The 18,519-nt window shown below is 39.1% G+C and overlaps 2 protein-coding genes across 5 annotated transcripts in view; one reads left to right on the top strand and one right to left on the bottom strand.

The window, feature by feature from the left end:
* WDR41 (WD repeat domain 41) overlaps positions 1 to 16,623 on the top strand; it is a 27,729-nt gene extending 11,106 nt beyond the window's left edge. The window contains exons 7-13 of the mRNA XM_040089201.2: positions 220 to 282; positions 2,018 to 2,128; positions 3,397 to 3,581; positions 6,463 to 6,584; positions 7,592 to 7,680; positions 11,223 to 11,356; positions 13,220 to 16,623. Coding sequence (XP_039945135.1) covers positions 220 to 282; positions 2,018 to 2,128; positions 3,397 to 3,581; positions 6,463 to 6,584; positions 7,592 to 7,680; positions 11,223 to 11,356; positions 13,220 to 13,372 — 857 coding nt within the window. The 3' untranslated portion in view covers positions 13,373 to 16,623. The remainder of the gene's footprint in view (positions 1 to 219; positions 283 to 2,017; positions 2,129 to 3,396; positions 3,582 to 6,462; positions 6,585 to 7,591; positions 7,681 to 11,222; positions 11,357 to 13,219) is intronic.
* PDE8B (phosphodiesterase 8B) overlaps positions 16,464 to 18,519 on the bottom strand; it is an 80,619-nt gene continuing 78,563 nt past the window's right edge. For all 4 annotated transcript variants that reach the window (XM_040089199.2, XM_040089200.2, XM_040089196.1 and 1 more), the window contains exon 22: positions 16,464 to 18,519. In XM_040089199.2, the coding sequence (XP_039945133.1) occupies positions 18,404 to 18,519 (116 nt within the window). In that variant the 3' untranslated portion in view covers positions 16,464 to 18,403.

Below are 18,519 nucleotides of genomic sequence, written 5' to 3'. Positions count from 1 at the left end.
AAACTCCTGACCTTACCTCTGTTTGTGATAATGTTTTAATTTCTGATGCCATTTAACTTTCTCTTCAGGCAATAAACTTCTGTTTTGGTAAATGGAAAGAAGATTTTTAAGAACTTTATTAATAATGAATTATCATTTTGTTGTGTTTCCTTGTCATTAGTTAATATCCTTTTCTCCCTTACTTCCCTCCCCCTCTTTTTTTTGTTTTTTTTTCCAAAGGCATCAGTGCTTTGGTTGAATTGCCCAAAAATTGTGTTGCAGCAGCAGTTGGCAAAGAGCTAAGTGAGTATCTTGCATTTTCCAGTGTTCATGCTCCTCCATAACAGCTACTTATCCGAGATATGTGTGAAGAGCACTCTGCTGGAATTGTACAGGAGAAGTATTAGGGTTTGGTCAGCAGCATTTTCTCTTTTACCATTGACAAAGAGGAGACAATACTAATCTTACTCAATAATGTTTTAGAGATATGCCTGATGTGCGAAACAAAACTTTTCTATATTTAAAATAATAGTATCACTAAGATTGTAAGAGACCTCCAAGGTCATTGAGTCTAAACTTTGACCAATCACCACTGTGCCAACTAGACCATAGAACTAAGTACCAAGTCCAGACATTTCTTGAACACCTTCAGGGATGCTGACTTCTCCACATCCCTTGGCAACATATTCCAATACCTAACTACCCTTTCAGTGAAGAAATTCTTCCTGATGTCCATCCAGAAACTCCCCTTGAACAACTTGAGGCCACTTCCTTTTCTCCTGTGACTTGTGGCTTGGGAGACCAGGCCAGTGCCCACTTTGCCACAACCTCCTCTCAGGTAGTTGTAGGAAGTGATAAGGTCTCCCCTTACTCCATGCTCAACAGTCCAAGCTCTCTTCTCATAAGGCTTGTGCTCCAGACTCTTCACTGACTCTGTTGGTGTTCTCTGGACACACTCCAGCACCTCCGTATCTTTCTCATCATGAGGGACCCCGAACTGAACACAAAACTTGAGGTGTGGCCTCAAGTGGCTGTCGTGGCCTCACCAGTGCCTAGCACAGGGGGGCAATCCGTGCGCTGGTCTTGCTGGCTACACTATTGCTGATACAGGCCAGGATGCCACTGGCCTTCTTGGCTGCCTGGGCACACCCTGGCTTATGTTGGTTAAGCAGGACCTGTCTTTCCTAAACCCATGCTGTCTGGGCCTGATTCCCTGGTTGTCCTGTGTGTCCTGTGTGATCACATTCAAGATAATTTGTTCCATTACTTTACCTGGCACTGGGGTTAGGCTGACAGGCCTGTAATTCCCTCAATCCTTCATACAACCAGTCGTGTAGATGGGCATCACATTAGCCAGCCTCTATTGGACTGGGACCTCCCTGCTTTATGAGGACCTGAGATTGGCTTGGTGAGCTCCCCTGTCAGCTCCCTCAGTATTAGTGCCACCTGTCCAGGTATGATTGTGGCAGTTTAAATTTTTTCTTCTGGAGAAGCTCTAGAACTGCTTACTTGAGCTGTCAGATACTCAGGTTCTCTAGAGCTTCCTTGTCCCAGGATCCAAATTGTGCTCTTACTATCCAAAGCTACAATGAATAGCTTTTGTAGTACCCTTGACATAGAAAAGAAATTCCAAGACTGATTGAAATAATGTCTTAATTTTTAGCAACATTGCCTTACTAGAGAATATTGTGTTGTTTTTGAATCTTAAGTGTTTCAGATAGATGAGTCCTTGAGAAACATGTTTCACTTTTAGTAACTTATCCATAAAGGTGTCTGATAATTTTCACTTCTGGTGTTGACCAATTCTCAGTGTTACTAGGCTGCAGTGTTTTATCCTGTATTTGCTGTGGTTAAGAGGCCTTAGCAGTAACACTGAAAGAACTGCTTCCTGTTTCTTGATGTTATGAGTTATCATAAGTGGCTCTTGTATGGTCTCACTTAAAAGGTTAAATTTGTGTCTCTGAGAATGTTGTTTTATTTAAGCGTAGGTCCATCTTATTCCAAATTAAAAAGCTAGACAATTTTTCTATCTTTGAAGTAATTTTTAGGTTGAGTGCTTCTAACAATGGGTCTGAAGGTTGGAATATCCTTGAACTAAAGCGCCTTGTTGACCATCAGGATAACATTTCCTCATTAGTCAGTGTCAATGGTAAGAGTAATTTTATAATTTTTCTGGTTTTGTTAGGTATCAGTGGGATATTTCACCTATGGAGTTTTTATTTGAACCAAAGTTTTAACTGGAGTGAAACTTATTAACTAGTGGATGTACCTTTTTTGTGTAGCTGCAAAGGTAGTGATGTGACAAAATATAATTCCTTTGTTTATGGATTAACAATGAAATGAAACCAGGCAAGCTGTAATGTAGAAAAGTCAGTGTCATTGATGGAAATGGAACTCTTGTTCTTTCTGTTGAGTAGTCAAAAATGCTACTTTTTATTGTCTTGTCCCTCCTTATTCTTAAAATGGGGCATGCAATGCCATGTCCATTGCAGTTGTGGTCCTAAGGTAGCTGAAGGTTCTGGGTGTGCAGATGTGAGCCTGCATATAGGTACATTATAGAGAGGGTCTGGAAGGTGATATGATTTATGCTTCTCATTAGGGTAATACTGAACTAATATCTGAAATTCTTTCTACTCTGCTGCAAGTACCAGCCCCTTCTACTCTTTTCTTCCTCTTTTTTTCCTATGGAGCACCCCCACAGACGAGGAAGAGGTACTACTGGTGGAATAGAGGGTATTTATCCTTGGGTGTATCTGTGTCTGCCTGGTTGGCACAAAGGGGCTGTGTTACAGAGGTAACAAGAGGCTGGAAAAAAGAAAACTTGGATTCTCTGGTACTGTTTCGCAGCTTAACTGTTGCCATTATTTTCTCCTTTTTGATTATGAAAGACAAGCAGCGTTCGGCTTAAAAAGACAAGATGCTGCCTGTATTAAATACTGCTGTAGAAGTTCCTTTGTGTGACAAACAAACGAGCAGCTACTTCGATATTGCCATTAACTCATTCATTTAATTTGTGATTATTATCTCTGTTTTTGGCATAGGCGTACTTTCTTGTGTCTGAGGGATGTCTGTATACCTGCTTCTCCAAGGAATAGAAGGGCTTTCTATGTAGAAATGAAGTTCAAATATTTGTACACACTTCTGGTGGTGTTCCTTGCCTTTATAACTCTACTGTGCACTGTGGCCAGTGAATGTTCTTCCTAGTTCTAATTTTCAAGAGAGCTCATCTGAGGTATTCTAGGTAAATAGATGAGTATTTACTCAAAGAGAGATGCTTTTGTCCAATCAGTTATGTACTGCACATTCTACATAGCTTTGCACGTAAATGAGCTGTCTTCCCTTTCTAGGGTTGTAACTTTGTGTGGAATTTATTTTTTAATATCATGTGATTTCTATGTGTGTTTTTTTCCCTTTCAGATTTGACTTTTGTGACAGGTTCTCACATGGGTGAGTTAATAGTTTGGGATGCACTTGACTGGACAAAGCAGGCATCCGAGTGCAACTTCTGGGACTCCTCTGTCCATCCAGATGTACAGCCAGAAATAAAGTTATCCCAAAGCCCACATGAAACTTCAGTTCAACACTTAACATCTGATGAGGAGGTAGGAAGCTTCAGAGTAAATGACTTTAAATAAGTTAGGAAGATCTAACCACAGAAGACAGAGTGGTTTCTATTTTCGGTTTCCTTGTTTTAATATGAGAGGCTTCTATTAAATGTGCACAACTATTTTATATGGTCAACAGTTTATATAAAATATAAATATATAAAAAATACAAAAATATATAAAATATTTGCTGTTGACCTATATGAAGGGTTTAATATGTTGATGGCATGGAAACTAACATAATGGACTGTCACAATATCATTTCTTTTTGACCAGCAAAGATTTATTACTTGTTTACAGTACCACTAGAGAAAAATAAATATGGGTGTGTGTTTTGATGACATGCATCTTTTGTATTCCGGCTTCTGGAAATATGATTTTTCCAATAATGCACCTGTTTGAGCAGTTGCAGCTGAGGTTACTATGAGAATAATGTGGAGTACTATTTAAGAGCAGGTGTAACTCTATGTTTAATAGTAAATCAGTATTGCTCTTTCTGTTCAGGTGGACTATACAGAATTGTATACTCAAGTATGTTTCCAAGATCCTGTCTACTATAATCATGCTTTAGAGATAAGTTCTTGGTCAGAATACTCAGTTATTGTACAGCAAACACTAAAAAATACTCAGATTGATACTTAATTTTGTGAAATGTTACCAACTGTTAGTGGCAAAATAAAAGATCTTGGGGTGCAGTAGGATTTCATTTGGGCCATGTAGATTAGTTCTTGGGAATTATTAAGGAAGAGATTCATGGAAATGGATTTAGATATATAAGCTGTAACAAAATAAAAGCTGTGAAAAGCCTCAATATAGGGTAAGGATGGTATAGTCGCCTGACATATTTCCCTCTTTCTGAATAGAACTTTCCTAAAACCCTGGAAAGAGAAATACTGTGGAATGTGGGGGGGCTAAATCTTTAAAGATGGGATTTCCAGTGGTCTTATTGTCAGTGCTTATTCTACAATGAGCCAGAAGTAGGATAAGTTCTGTAATTTGGCTTCAAAATACTTAAATTCCATGCTTGAAAGCTACATATGATGTGTTTTAAGGGAGTAGAAAAGAATTTGGGGAAGGCCAGAAGTTGTCAAAACATTCAGTTTAGAATTTGGGGATGCTGAAGACTTTCTTCCATTCATGGAACTGAACTAAATAAATCACTGCGGGTTTGGTGGTGGTGGTTTTTTTTTTTTGGTGATTTTTTTTTCTTTCTTTTTTTTTTTTTTTTTTAAATTGTGATAGTTTTGAGTGACGGGGAAGAAAAGGTGGTTCTAGTGTTACATACCAAAATAGAAGGTGCTTTTAAGGTAGTGCTGTCTGTATTGTAAAGCTCGTACTTAAAAGGTGGTGCAGAAATGTATTTGTATAATGTATTATTTTTCTATCTGCTGCCTCAGAGCAGAACACTGTTCTTCATGTTAAAAAAGAATAGTGTAAAATGTATGTTTTCTCTGTTTTCTAGACTTGGTAGTTAGGTAGTTGGAGAAGATACACTTATCTAGTTTGACACTCAGCTTGTGGGCAAAACATGATTTGGAAATGAACAGGATGGTAAAGATTTCAAAACTAGGAGAGAGTACTGAGGAGTGAATCCACTGTCCTGATATGTGTGTGTTTAGCTTGCCTGTTAATAGAGGTGTACCATTCATTCTTCATGTGTTTTATTTTCTTGGATTTTGAGATGACCAGGATTTTGCCAGGGCTTGTGAAAAAAGAAGAGTGCTCCATGAAGTGCGTCTTTTGCAGAGCTGTAAGACTGTATGGCTCAAGGTGTAAGAGTTATGTGAAAGGCCGTTGAATTTTAACTTTATGTAAAACTAGGATAGTGGGCTCAGTGGTTTGGGTTTTTGTCTTGGTAGTGGTGCTATCAGAAATCTGTCTAGTGCTCTCACAACAGATACACATAAGGAAAAAGAAACAATAAAAACCTGGACAAAGTATTTTGAGCTATGTCAGAACATTTTTGAATATATATATAGGAAATTTTAGTCTAAGACCCTAGGTTACAAGTTGTACAAAATGTTGACAGGCATGAAGTGTGAATTGTGTATGAGATGTTCATGTTTGGATTGTGTAAATGGAAGTGGGCTGTTCAGGGAAATGTACTAGCACACTGTCATCTAAACAAGTTATGTTCAAAACTGCAGCTATGTACTGAATGGAAACATTTTGCAGTCCTCTGGTGCTGAATATTAATCATGTATATATACACGGGATTGTACACTTGTCCTCTTTGAGTTCATCACAAGTCATGAAGCGTTCCAGGTCCAAGGTCCAGGTCCAGCTGTTTTGGTGTTTTAGGGTCATGATGGTTATGAGATGGAATGCCTGCACTCTCCTGAAGAAGAATGTTGAATGCAAAATGCAGCATTGTTTAATACTTTACTATAAGAGAATTTCTCTTCTGTTTTCAGTTGAGCCCAAATGCTTGAGCAAGGCCTCTTTATCCATCTCTATCTTCAGTTGCATTTCAAAACAAGTCAAAAATGCTGAACAGTTTCCTGTATTCTCAGTCTTTCTTGATAAAATAAGAGTTTTTCAAAACACAGGACATTATTTTACTTCTAAGTAAACTTAGGTAAGAACATAAGCATTTAGTTACAGAAGTGTGTTGATTTGTTGATATCCTTAGTTTCTGCTTAGACTGTGTGGTACAGGATTAAAATACAGGCATTAAATTACTGCTAGAGTATGGGATTATATCCTACATTTACTCAAAAAAATCCATCTCTTTTTATAACTCACTAATTTCATGTGTTTGGGATAAAGCAGTAACATGAGGACAAAAATAAGCTAGGTCATAGTATTGCTGGAAATCCATTATATGCAAGGTGATCCTTCTGTATCTGTAAGTTGTTCTATTGAATTTTCTTTCCAGTGTGTGTTTGCTGCTGTTGGGAAAGGCATATACGTATATAATCTTCAAATGAAGCGTGTGATTGCCTGCCAGAGAACTGCTCATGATTCCTCTGTGCTGCACATTGAGAAGCTTCCAAACAGGTACAAAACAGTACATTTTGTTAATGCAATAAAGAAAAGCAAAACTTTGGAAGGGTGACTAGAGACAGACTGCTAAGCTACATTGGATTTCTAGGTCAGGGTCTTGATCTTCAGTTTGAGCTGCTTTTATTAGGTAGAGCTTGTTGATCTGATTTTGGAAAACTTGTCACTGTAATTCAGTGGGAAAACATATATTCCAGTATGAGTGGTACACAGGCTGAAGATATCTCAGCTCTTTTCAAAATCAGATTTGATGAAGCACTTTTGTCTGTATTGCAAAAATATAGCTTAATGGCATTTCTAGAAGCTTAGTAAAATATAGCTTAAGATATAGCTTAATGGCTCTTATGGAAAGCAAAGGCATATAGCATATTCAGAATATATTTTCACTAAATATTTTGTAACACTTGAAACATTTTAACAAAAATTAATAACTTGCAGTTTTTGTTAGTGCAGGATTTTTAGCTGGAACTTGTTTGACAGCCAACTTGGACAAGTTGCTGCATACATGTATATGCTAATAGTAGTGTTAGATCCCATTATGTTCTTGTTCAGTGGGGCAAGTCTCAGAAGATAAAAACTGAGGCCTTGGTCTTGTAGGTGCATTGTTCTTAGCTGTTCTAAATGTGTCATGAAACAGAGTACCTTCCCTTTCAGTATTTTCCGGTAAGAGAAAATAGAGTATTGCTTAATGAGAGTAAACTTACAGAAACGAATCAGTGGAACTGTGTTTGCAGTGTCTGGACTAGTTATGCTTTGGTTTACATAGTGGTATGGCTTTAAAAAGGTTTGGTCTTTTCCCAGTTATTCTACAAGTCTATTATAGTTTGTTTTGCTACTAATGAATTTTGTTTTCTGTGGAACATCTGCACCCCCTGCTACATTTGAGCGTTGTAGTTAACTTGTGTGGAACCTGAGGCACTTACTGTCTCTTTAACAGAAGTGTCACAAGGTAATTTGCACGGGTAAGTATCCATGCTAGTGTTGCTTACCGACTGTTTTTACAGGCAGCTGATCTCCTGTTCAGAAGATGGCAGTGTGCGCATTTGGGAACTCAGAGAAAAGCAGCAGCTGCCAGCTGAACCAGTTCCTACAGGTTTGTTAGTAGTGGGGACTGGAAGGAGCATTTAAAAACCCAGTATTCACCATACAGGAATAGAGAAGCTTTCAGGCTTTGTAAAGAAAGATAATGTCTTGCGTTTAACCAACTGAATTCAGGTGCGGGAGGGAAACTGAAGAGAGTGTGGGTGTACAAGTCCTCCAAGATCTGATATGGGATGGTAGAAGGTCCAGCTGAAGCAATTCTATGCCATAAAGCTTACTTAGAATTTATGGTTGTATGAGCCAGTTAAAATAAAATGACCTGACAAACCTTGATCCTTTTCTCCTTGTACCAAACAGTACTGAATTCTGTACCATAACAGAATAAGTAGGTGCAGGACCTTTTGATGAAAAGCTTGCAGATAAGCATCTGGCACAAAAAAAAAAGTGTTTTCCACATCTTCTCTTTGAACTTGGAATGATACTGGGACTTAGTTTGAAGCTGAATCCAAATTCACATACTGCCTCTGGGCACTGCACTCCTCAGAGCTAGTTGACAGTGTTACAGAAAGCATTTTCCTCAAGTACAGACATTCACAGAATCACAGAATGGATTAGGTTGGAATGTACTACAGTGGGTCATGTGGTCTACCATCCCTGCTCAAACAGGGTGGTCCTGGAGCGCATGGCACAAGATTGTATTCAGATTTTTCTAGAATATTCCTAGTGAGGGAGACTCCACAACCTCTGGGCAACCTGTTGCTGTGCTCAGTCACCCACACAATAAAGTTTTTCCTCTTATTCAGGTGGAACTTCTTGTGCATCAGTGTCTTCCCATTGCCTCTTGTTCTACCACTCAGCGCCTCTGAGAAGAGCCTGGTCCATTGTCTTGGTACCCTCCCTTCAGATACTAATAGACATTGATGAGGTCCCTCTCAAGGCTGATCAGACTCAGTTTCCTCAAGCTAGCAAAATGCTCATCCCTCTCATCATTCTTGCAGCCTTCTGCTTGACCTGCTTGTTTGTCCTGAGGAGCCCAGAACTGGACACAGCGCTCCTGGGGAGTAGGAGCTCACTAGGGCTGAGTACAGGAACAGGATCACTTTCTGTGACGTGCTGTCAATGCTTTTCCTAATATCCTCCAGGATACCACTGGCCTGCTTGGCCACACTGCTGGCTCATGGACAGCTCATTGTCCCCCAGGACCCCCAGGTCCTTCTCCTCTGAGCTGCCCCCATCAGGTCAGCCCAAGGTTCCTTCCAGGTGCAGGACCCTGCGCTTGCCCTTGCTGGGTTTCAGGTGGGTCTTCTCTGCCCATCTCTCCCACCTGCTGAGGTCCTTCTGAAGGGCTGCACAGCCCTCTGAGGTGTTGGCCATTCCTCCCAGCTTTGTGTCCTCAGTGAATTTGCTGAGGAGGCACATTCCACCTTTTACAAATCAAGGACGAACAAGTTAAACTGTTCTGGCCCCAGTACTGAATCTTGGGGGACACCACCAGTGACAGGCCTCCAACTGTGCCACTGATTTTGACCTTCTGGGATCTGTTGTTCAGCCAGTTCTTGATCCACCTCACTGTCCACTCATCCAGCCCACACCTCTGAGTTTGTTTATGAGGATGTTCTGAGAGACAGTGTTGAAATCCCTGCTGAAGTCAAGTAAACAATATCCACTACTTTCACCTCATCCATTCAAGTAGTTTTTTCATTGTAGAAGTTAATTAGGTTGGATCAAACATGACTTACCTTTATTGAACCCATGCTGCCTCTTCCTGATCATTATCTTGTCCTTATCATCCGTGTGGATAGAGGTGGTCTCCAGAAGGAGGTGCTCTGTCACTTTCCCAGGGATTGAGGTGAGACTGACTGGCTGGCAGTTTGCTGGGTTCTTCTTCTTGCCCGTTTTGAAGACCAGGGTGGCATTGCTTTCTTCCAGTCCTCAGCACCTCTCCTGATCTCCATGACCTTTCAAAGATGATCATGAGCGGCCTTGCAGCTCTGTCCGTCATCTCTCTGAGCACTTGTGGATGTATCCACTCAGGGCCCATGGACTTGTGAATGTCAGGTTTGCCTCGATGGCTTCTAACCTAATGCTCCTGCGTCAAGGGAAAGCCTTCCAGCATCCCTTTACTCTGGACTCCTGGGACAGAGAATACTGAGGTCTGGTCTTGTCACTGAAGACTGAAGTGAACTACAGTACCTGACTTCTCTGCATTCTGGTCTGCCAGGGTCCCTCCCTCTATTTGCATTATCCTTAGTTTTCCTTTTGTTCTTGATGTATTTGAAGAAGCCTTTCTTGTTGTCTTTGACATCCTTGGCCAGTTTTAATTCCAAGTGCGTCTTGGCCTTGTCTCATTTTTACGTACTCTGACAGCCTCTCTATATTAATTTCAAGTGGACTGACCCTCCTTCCTTCTCCTGTGTATTTCCTGCTTGTGCTTGGGTAATGGCAGTTCCTTTCTAGTACATGCTACTCTTTGACCAAGCTTCTCTGCACTCTGGTAGTTGTGGTCTTCAGCAGGTGCTCTGAATGATTTAATTAGTACCAAGGACTGGGAACAGCAACAGACTGTTGCTCTTCTGTAGGAATTTTTTTATTCAAGGTGTAAATAATTTTCTTGCTGTCTCTTGTCTACCTGGCTGTTCATCTCTTGTTGGTAACTTTTGAAGAAATATTTTTGCTGCCTGAGTTGATTTAGAAACACTTTTTCAGGAATGTTCTGTCTTCCGCATTGCTGGTGACAGGCTGATCTACACAGTGACAAGTGGTATTTGGTTTCATATTAGAAATTTATAACTTCTAAGAATCAAGATGTTTGGAAAAAACCTTAGGGAGATAATGCTGTTGATGTGCACTGTTTTTATTCTAGGGATTCCCTGAGAAGTTGTTCATCTCATCAGTTACCTCATTTGCACCAGCACCATGTTTTAGCACAATTCTTGTTTTATGTGCTGATATGGCTGAGGGAAGGATTGGAAATTAAGTCAACAGGATTGGGAATTAAGTCAACAGAATTGGGAATTGTCAACAGAACCCAACTTCTTACTTGTGTCAGTACTATTACACAGTTCTGGGGGCTGCAGCTGTGTACTTTTGTGCAATCTAAACGGAACATGCAGAGTGCTATTTTTACACCCCACATAGGCTGGTAGTTTTAAACCTGAAGGAAGGAGGCAATGAGCCAGCACTTAGATGCTGTAGTGCAGAACATACAGGGGAGGGACTGGCGCCTCATTTTTGTGCTCTTTGCAAAGTAACAATTGAGGAGGGCAGAGCAAAGATAAACACACTTGTCCTGCATCTACCTTTGCTGTTCATTACTTTCTTTTAGGAAGTCTTTGTATTGTCTCATCCAGGTGTGTAATTCAGCGTGTTTTCTAAATCACGTGAAGTGGGATAAGTAGCTATGTTTCTTTCTTTCCTCAACATGAATAATCCATATTCTAAAAGGCTGCACAGTACAATGCTTCTGTCTTTTTGCCATACGTTTTGTCCTGCTTTTAGGTTTTATGTGGCTTTTGTAGTTCTTTCTTTAGCTAGGAGAAATAAATTGTATTTATGATTTTTGCCAAAATAAGATTTTTTTTTTTTCTCTCTCAGGGTTTTTCAACATGTGGGGATTTGGAAGGGCAAACAAGCAGGCAAACCAAGCTGCTAAGAAGATGCATGACAATACACCTGTGTATTTCTTGGAGCTGGTTGGTGATTTGATTGGTCATTCATCAGCTGTGCAGGTAGGTCAGCTTTAGTAAGAATGAGAAAAAGTGAATGTTAATAAGTAACACAAATTCGACAGCGTTTCTTGAGCTGTAACTTCTGACTGACTGGCTCTGGAGACTACCAGCACATTGCTTGTGTGGTATCTTTAGTGCAGTGTGAAAACAGTGATACATACTGACTTAATGGCAACTCGCTCACTGATGCCTGAGGACTGTGTTTGCCCACATATGCTAGAGACAATCTGACAGAGTATTTGGCTCCATTTACAGACTGCAGACAATACAGCTAGGAACTGTGCATATGGCCCAGATTTCATCTGAAGTTTGCAATCTAAACAAGGGCTCCTACAAAAAAAACCCCAATCCAAAACACATTAAGTAATTTCCTAGTCCTCTGTGCTGTGAGCATTAAGGAGGTCTTTTAACTTAAGCAGTATCCCCAGTATTATTCCATGCTTCTGTGTGCTTAAAACAGTGTGTGTTTGTTTGAAATGGCATTTTCTCTCCACACTTTTCTGTGACAACCAACTGGAGTAACAAAATGCTTTGTTACAGTGGGCTTCTACATACATTCTTGACAGGAGCAGGGGGAAGGGCAGCTAGAAGGGGATGGCATGTTTCTGGAGTAGCTTTGCTCACAAGCATTGATGAGACAGTCTGGATTTCAGAACGGCTGCTGCTAAAACCTGAAAACTCTTCTTTAATAGCTAAGGTGAACCTTTCTGCTAAAGGGATTTCTGCAACACTCTTTTTCTGCCATCTTTCTTTTCAAAAACTGATGGAAGGGGTCTTCTTACCCACTTGGAAGGTTACTATCTAAGAAAGAGGACACAGTGTGTAATTCAGCAAGAGCCACAAAGAAGATGAGAGGCATATGTTGGGTCTTGGCTGAGATGCAGAGCAATGAGTAATGGACATGATGGTGGATGTGGTTTCATGCGATATTCTACATATGGAAAATTTTGGGTTTTTTTAAACTCTGGGCAGATAGGAGCTGTTGAGGAAGAAAATGTTGAGTAGTGATGAAATGTGATGGCCAAGGTGAGGGCTTGGCAGACTGTGTCTGCTGTAACCCTGTAGCTTTTAAGTGACCATTCCCAAGGCAGGTAGGCTTTGGCCTGAGTATCCCAGATGTATGACTTTAACAAACTGAAGAATCAGGGCATTGTGACCATGCCATAGTGACATCACTAGTTCCATTGGCTGTCGTGTTGAGCTGCAGCTAGTGGTTAATTTTAAGCAGTCTTGTGAAGATCTCAGAAGTCAGGGGTAAACTCATGATTTGTCAGCTCCATTGGTCTTGCAAAATCCTTCCACTGATGCTGTACTTCCCTCCACTGCTGTGTTTCTTGCTTGTTTGACTTCCTCTGCATGACTAGGCTTGTGCTGATGCCTGTCACAGTAGTTTGTTCTTTCATCTTTCCAGGCCTGCTCCTAGTACCCTACTGTGTTGTAGCGGGGAGGGGGGATGGTGTACCCAGTGAACAGAACACTGTGGCTTCTGTTCCCGAGAAACCATATCAGAGTTCATGCAGATCATTCCCTCTTCTACTGCTGACTTGAAACAAGTTTCCTCAGGATTCTGTCCTTTAGCTTCCCTATCTGTAAGGCTTTACTGGTTTTTTTTAGATGGAGATCTTTCAGAATGAAGTGCCTAAACAGTTTTGGTTTTTTTTGTATAACAATGTTAAAGAGTTGTTTTTGTGTAGCAATTTTATGGCATTTCCAACATACAGCCAGTATGTAATTTTGTATTCCTGTCTATAAGTAGAGCCATTTCAGACACATGTATTTGTTTAGTCCAGCTATATACTAAATAATTAAGCAAATTGACCATCTCCTGCAAGCATCATGGTAATAATAGTTGTTTCATTGCAGATGTTCCTGTACTTTGGTGAACTGGGATTGGCTACATGCTCTGCTGACCACCTCATTATTTTGTGGAAGGATGGTGAACGAGAATCTAGCCTCCGCAGTTTAACACTATTTAAAAAATTGGCACAAAATGGTGATTTGCAGCTCAAACTTTAAATTGTTTGAATATAAGCTGCATATATGTAAACTCTATATGTGTTAAACACAAGTGTAAAGGTACGTCTGAGCTACTGGGAATCTGACTACTAGTAAGGTTTACACTTAATGTCATGCATTATATCGGAACTTCTCTTAGTTGCTGCTCTTCTCAGAAGAGGATTTTGCATTTTGGTATGCTCTGTCAGCAGAAATGGTGTTCTCTTGAAAGACTGAAGGTAATGATGACTCATTATAGCTTCTAATATTATTCTGAATGTTTAAAATTATCATGGGTGAGTGTCAAAATTGAGAATTGTGAAATATTTTCAATGAATCATAATTAAAGCAGTTGAGGGCATCCACAGTGCTACATACAGGAAGAAGGAAGAAGGCATGGGAAGAAATCTGCAGCTTCCTGCTTTATTTAATTTATTTCTAGAAGCTGAACTTTCCTCACTGATGGCTCAGATTTGTGTGTATACAGAAAACTGTGAAAGAAAGCATTCTCAAATAGGAATTTTGCATTTGAAGTTAATATTCTGCACCAATGGTAAGAAAAAGAAAAAAAAAGGTAGGTAGTGCCAGTTTATCAGGTTCTAATTTTTGGCAAACTGAGGTACATAGAAACTGTTTACTAGTAGTAGTTGCAGTTATACTTGGATTAGCCTACATTACTGGAGTTTATACAGCACAGTTACTAAGTCTAGCATGCAGTGTAATTAGTTTAGCTTGGCCTTTCCATAATGCATTCATCAAATTAATTTCTATCTAATAAAAAGCATTTGCCTTACCATGAATTTTCAGAATGTAAAATACTTTCTTAAGCAGTAGGAGTTGATCTGTTCAATAGTAGTGAAACTGTGTTTTGCCATATGAATACTAAATTCTCAGCTGAAGTCTGACTTCAGAGACATCTGCACCAAGTTTGTAAGGGAGATAGTATTCCAGAGTTAAAAAATAAGTATCTAAGTACACAGGTGCTAAGAGTTTTGAGATAGCAGTAGCTAAACAGGAGTAGGGAAAGAAATAAAAACTAAAACATAAAGCTCAAACAACAGCAACAAAAACACAAAAGCAAAAAACTAATCAACCAGACAAACAAGCAAATAATCCCACTACCCTCCCAACAACAACAACAAACCAGAAAATGAAGCAAAATTAAACCCAAAACTAATACAAAGAAAGTGTGAGGGAGGACAAGTTAATGAGTGGTACATTCCCATTTGAACAGAGAAGAGCTAGGGAAAAGGGAAAGTTTGGGAACTTAGTGGTCATAAAACTAGGTAGAAGAGAGTGCTGCTATCCTCAGGTCTACTCAGAAGATACAGCACTTAAATGGTGTAGGAATAAGTCTTGTGCAACTTTTCAGTGCCGTCTCTTCCCTCTGAATCAATGAGGATTGTTTTCAGGACAGGAAACTACATGGCTGTAATTCCAGACTTCAGATACAGTGGCTGCAGTAAGTGCGATTAGAACAAAGGGCTAAGCAGATTCTTGCAAGAGTAGGAGCAAAAGGAGAAAGTTCCTAGCTTCCTAGAAGAAACCAAAGAGCGTTTTAGACTTGTATGCCCCAGCAGCAGTGGGCACTTGCCTTTCTCCTACCACTCAGAAGCCCAGCTTTGCCTTTTGAGTCTTATTGTGAAACCATAGTCTTCTCTGGAAAGCAGGGCAGAGGGGCAGTAAGATTTTGAGTTGTAATTTTTCCCTGCCTAGTCAAGTTGTATGGCTAATCTTACTTGAGTATAGAGCTCAAAATAACATATTTAAAACCCACAAAACAGATGGAGGAATTGTTAAATTACCCTCTCCTTTCAATTCTGGGAGGTTAAATCAGTGTTAAAGCTTGGCCTACATGTTCTTTGCTAAGGTTGACTATTCTGTTGACCCTTGTAGGAAAGGCATTTGGATTGCAGCTGAGGATAACATGCCTTTGGGTGTATGGTATTAAACTTGCAAGAGGAAGCATGTAAAGTCTGCATTGCTTCAGCTTCCCTTCATCAGCAGATGTTGCATTTTTGGCTTGCCCAGGAGGAGCTGGGGAGATAAAACCTTTCTTTGGATCTTTTTTCCTTGTTTTAATTCCTCAATAACTATTTGGTTGTATATAATGCTTGTGTGTACACATTGTTATGACATCTTTACAGTGAAAGCTTATAAGACTTAGGTTTTTTGGAGAGTGTCCTGCTGTCTTCAGCTATACGTAGAGAGAAGGAAGATCATATGTTTTTATCTCTTCTTATATCATGAGAACAACTATTTCCTTTTTATGTGACTACTTTTAAATGAATACCTAGTAGAGAAACAGACTTACTTAACTGAAGAGTTCTAATCACACAACTCACTGTGCAGCTTTAAATAGTCCTATATGCATGTATAAATATTTATCAAAAGTGCCGTTGTTCTCATATATGCTCCATTGGCAGTAGATCTTTCTAGAGTCTCTTCTTTTAAAGATGGTTGACTTAACAGCACTGAGTTCTTTGTTTTACAGATGAACTTAGAGTCTAACAGAGAACATAGGCATATATCCCACTCCTTTGTTAAATGAGAGTTTGTCACCTGCTGTTGGGAGATGCAGTGAGCAGAATTATGGTGACCAGATGAGACTTTTTACATCTGACTGACGTCCTAAATTTTTTTCCGCCTTACAGTAACGTTGAATTCCATATGTTCACACTATGGAAGTAAATATCAGACCTACTCTTAACACTTTTATGACTCTGAGGTGGCTGTTTTACATCTGTGTACTGACAACAGCATGAAACAAGCGGTTGTTAGTACACTGAAGTAGTCTAGGAGATCTGATACAATTGGCAGATGATGATTAATCTGTGCTGGTTTATTTTGCTATTAAAGAGGACCTGTATCCACACAAATAGCTTTTTTGGGGCGGTGTGGTTTTTTTTTTGCGGTGTGGGTTGTTTTGTTTTTTGTGTTTTGTTTTGTTTTGTTTTTTTGTTTGTTTTGGTTTTTTGTTTGTTTGTTTTTTTGTTTGTTTGTTTGGGGTTTTTTTGTTGTTTGTTTGGTTTTTTGTACAGACTGACTGTGGGAAGAAACACAAGATCCTGCAACAAATAATACTGATTCTGTCTTAATACCTTGGCCTCAGTTCTGGTTCACAAGTTGAACTTTATTTTTTTGATGCTTTCCACTGTTGACATTTTGTTCTGTGTGACAGAAGTGTGACAAAAATTATGAATTAAATGTTCTACATGGATGTTGTCTTACAATGTTGCTATATTTAACAAATTAAATTAACAAAGCTTAAATCTTGGGAAATTCTTTTCTCTAATGCAAGTCGCAGTGAGTGTTCAGTTATCAGAATAGTTAAGCTACAACCACCAAGAGCACTAGTTCTAAATAAAGAAATGGTAAAAGCAAGCAGTATACAGTATAAAAAACAGAGGTTCAACTTCTCAGAATAAAAATTCACTGAAGAATGTTGCCATAGATAACAGGAAAGAATGAGTTACCATGCTTCACCAGAAACATCATTCTTCAAATATACACAGTGTGGCATTTTAATACGCAGCAGCCTGCCTTGGCTATGACAAAAGTAAGGATCTGTTACAATTCTAACAAAAATATAGCTTCTATACATTTTTCTGCACATACATTTTATGAATTTTGCCTTTTGTTTCAGAACTTGGTACAAAACATACAAAAAAGGTTGGCACATATGTAAGCTACCTGCAGTAAACAGCATTGTCACTATTTTTCCATAGCAATCTATGCTGTTTGCTTTTTTTTCCCCTTTTTCCTTTAGCCAGTTTGATTTTTGATACAGCACAGGCTAGGTAGACTGCTTCTTTAACTGTAGCCACAGCTTGGACAGTCTTGCTTGCAGCCTGGAGTGCACAGTGTTTAAAAATCAGCAGTTCTGCTAGAATTTATTTACTGAATAGTCTGAGAATAGTCTAAAATTTAAACTCATGTTCTGCATGTGATTAAAATGAGATGTACAAAAATATGTGTTTGTGCTTTGAAAGCCTTAGCATAAATTTCATATTTTAGAATGAATGAAGAACTATGTTTGATTTCCAAATGATATACGTATTTTGAAGTGCTTCTCACATCACAAAACCAATCAGCATTTTATTAGGAAGATAAAGCAGTACAAATTATAATGCTTTTATAAATTATAGCTTGGAAACTTTTTTTAAAAAGTGATAGGTTCATCCTAGAAGTAGCACAATAAATGAACTTGTCATAAAATTTAGATCAGTTTAATAAAAGTGATGACCATGTTTACAAACACCATTTTTATAAAAAAGGATAGTGTTCTAGTGCCACAGTAGATTTTTATGTAAAATTAAGCGAAAACTTGTGTGGTAACATCTGCAAGATGGCAGAGAATCATGTGGATGGCAGTACCTAGACAGAACATGCTTATTTTCCTGTTTTATGTGATCAGTTTTAGAGAGCATTGACTCCTATCAAGATTTTATATGGAAAAGAAAGAACAGGTGGTGCTCTGAGAGTCTGTGTAATAAGAAGGTTGTTTTAAAAGGTGTCATGTTTGGGTATTTTATGTATCCAGTTTATCAAGGTTTACTTGTTTTGCTGTGCATGTTCTCTTTAGAAGTGTGGTTCAGAGAGCTCAAGAACATTGATAGAATTGGAACAAATTTATGCTAGATAAGTGGGAAGTTTCTACCCTTATTTGTCAGGCTATTCTTACTCTCCTGATGACTAGATTACCCCTTTTTCTGAAAAAAAAGTTGTGTGAAGCGTTAGTGAATACAGTTGTATCAACTATGAGATTCAACAAGTGCATATTCAGTATTAGAAACTAGTTTCAGAAGTACGTTTTCTGCCACAAAATATTATTTCCAAAGAGCACTTAGTCGTCTGTGGTTTATATAGCCTCTAAAAACATTTGTCTGTAGAATTCATAGAAGCTTAAAAATGAGTAAAGTATTTCCTTCTTGTCACGCAGTCTTAATTTCACTGGAAAAGCAACATTAATCCCCTTTGTAGCCAAAAGTTTCTGTAAGTGATTCACAGTGAAACTGGTAGAGCAAGAGGTCTGGTTTTCTTGACTTAGTGTCAGTTGTTGTTTTCTGATGGGAGCCTGAGACTCTTGCACTTCAAATCATCCAGTGTTTTCCAGTGTTTGTAGTTATTAGCCAAGTGTTGCATCAAAACAGGCAGATGTGCAAATG

The sequence above is a fragment of the Hirundo rustica genome, chromosome Z (genome assembly GCF_015227805.2).
Source record: "Hirundo rustica isolate bHirRus1 chromosome Z, bHirRus1.pri.v3, whole genome shotgun sequence".
Taxonomy (NCBI): domain Eukaryota; kingdom Metazoa; phylum Chordata; class Aves; order Passeriformes; family Hirundinidae; genus Hirundo; species Hirundo rustica.
The sequence above is the reverse complement of the archived record's forward strand: the minus strand, read 5'-3'. Positions and strand labels throughout refer to the sequence as shown.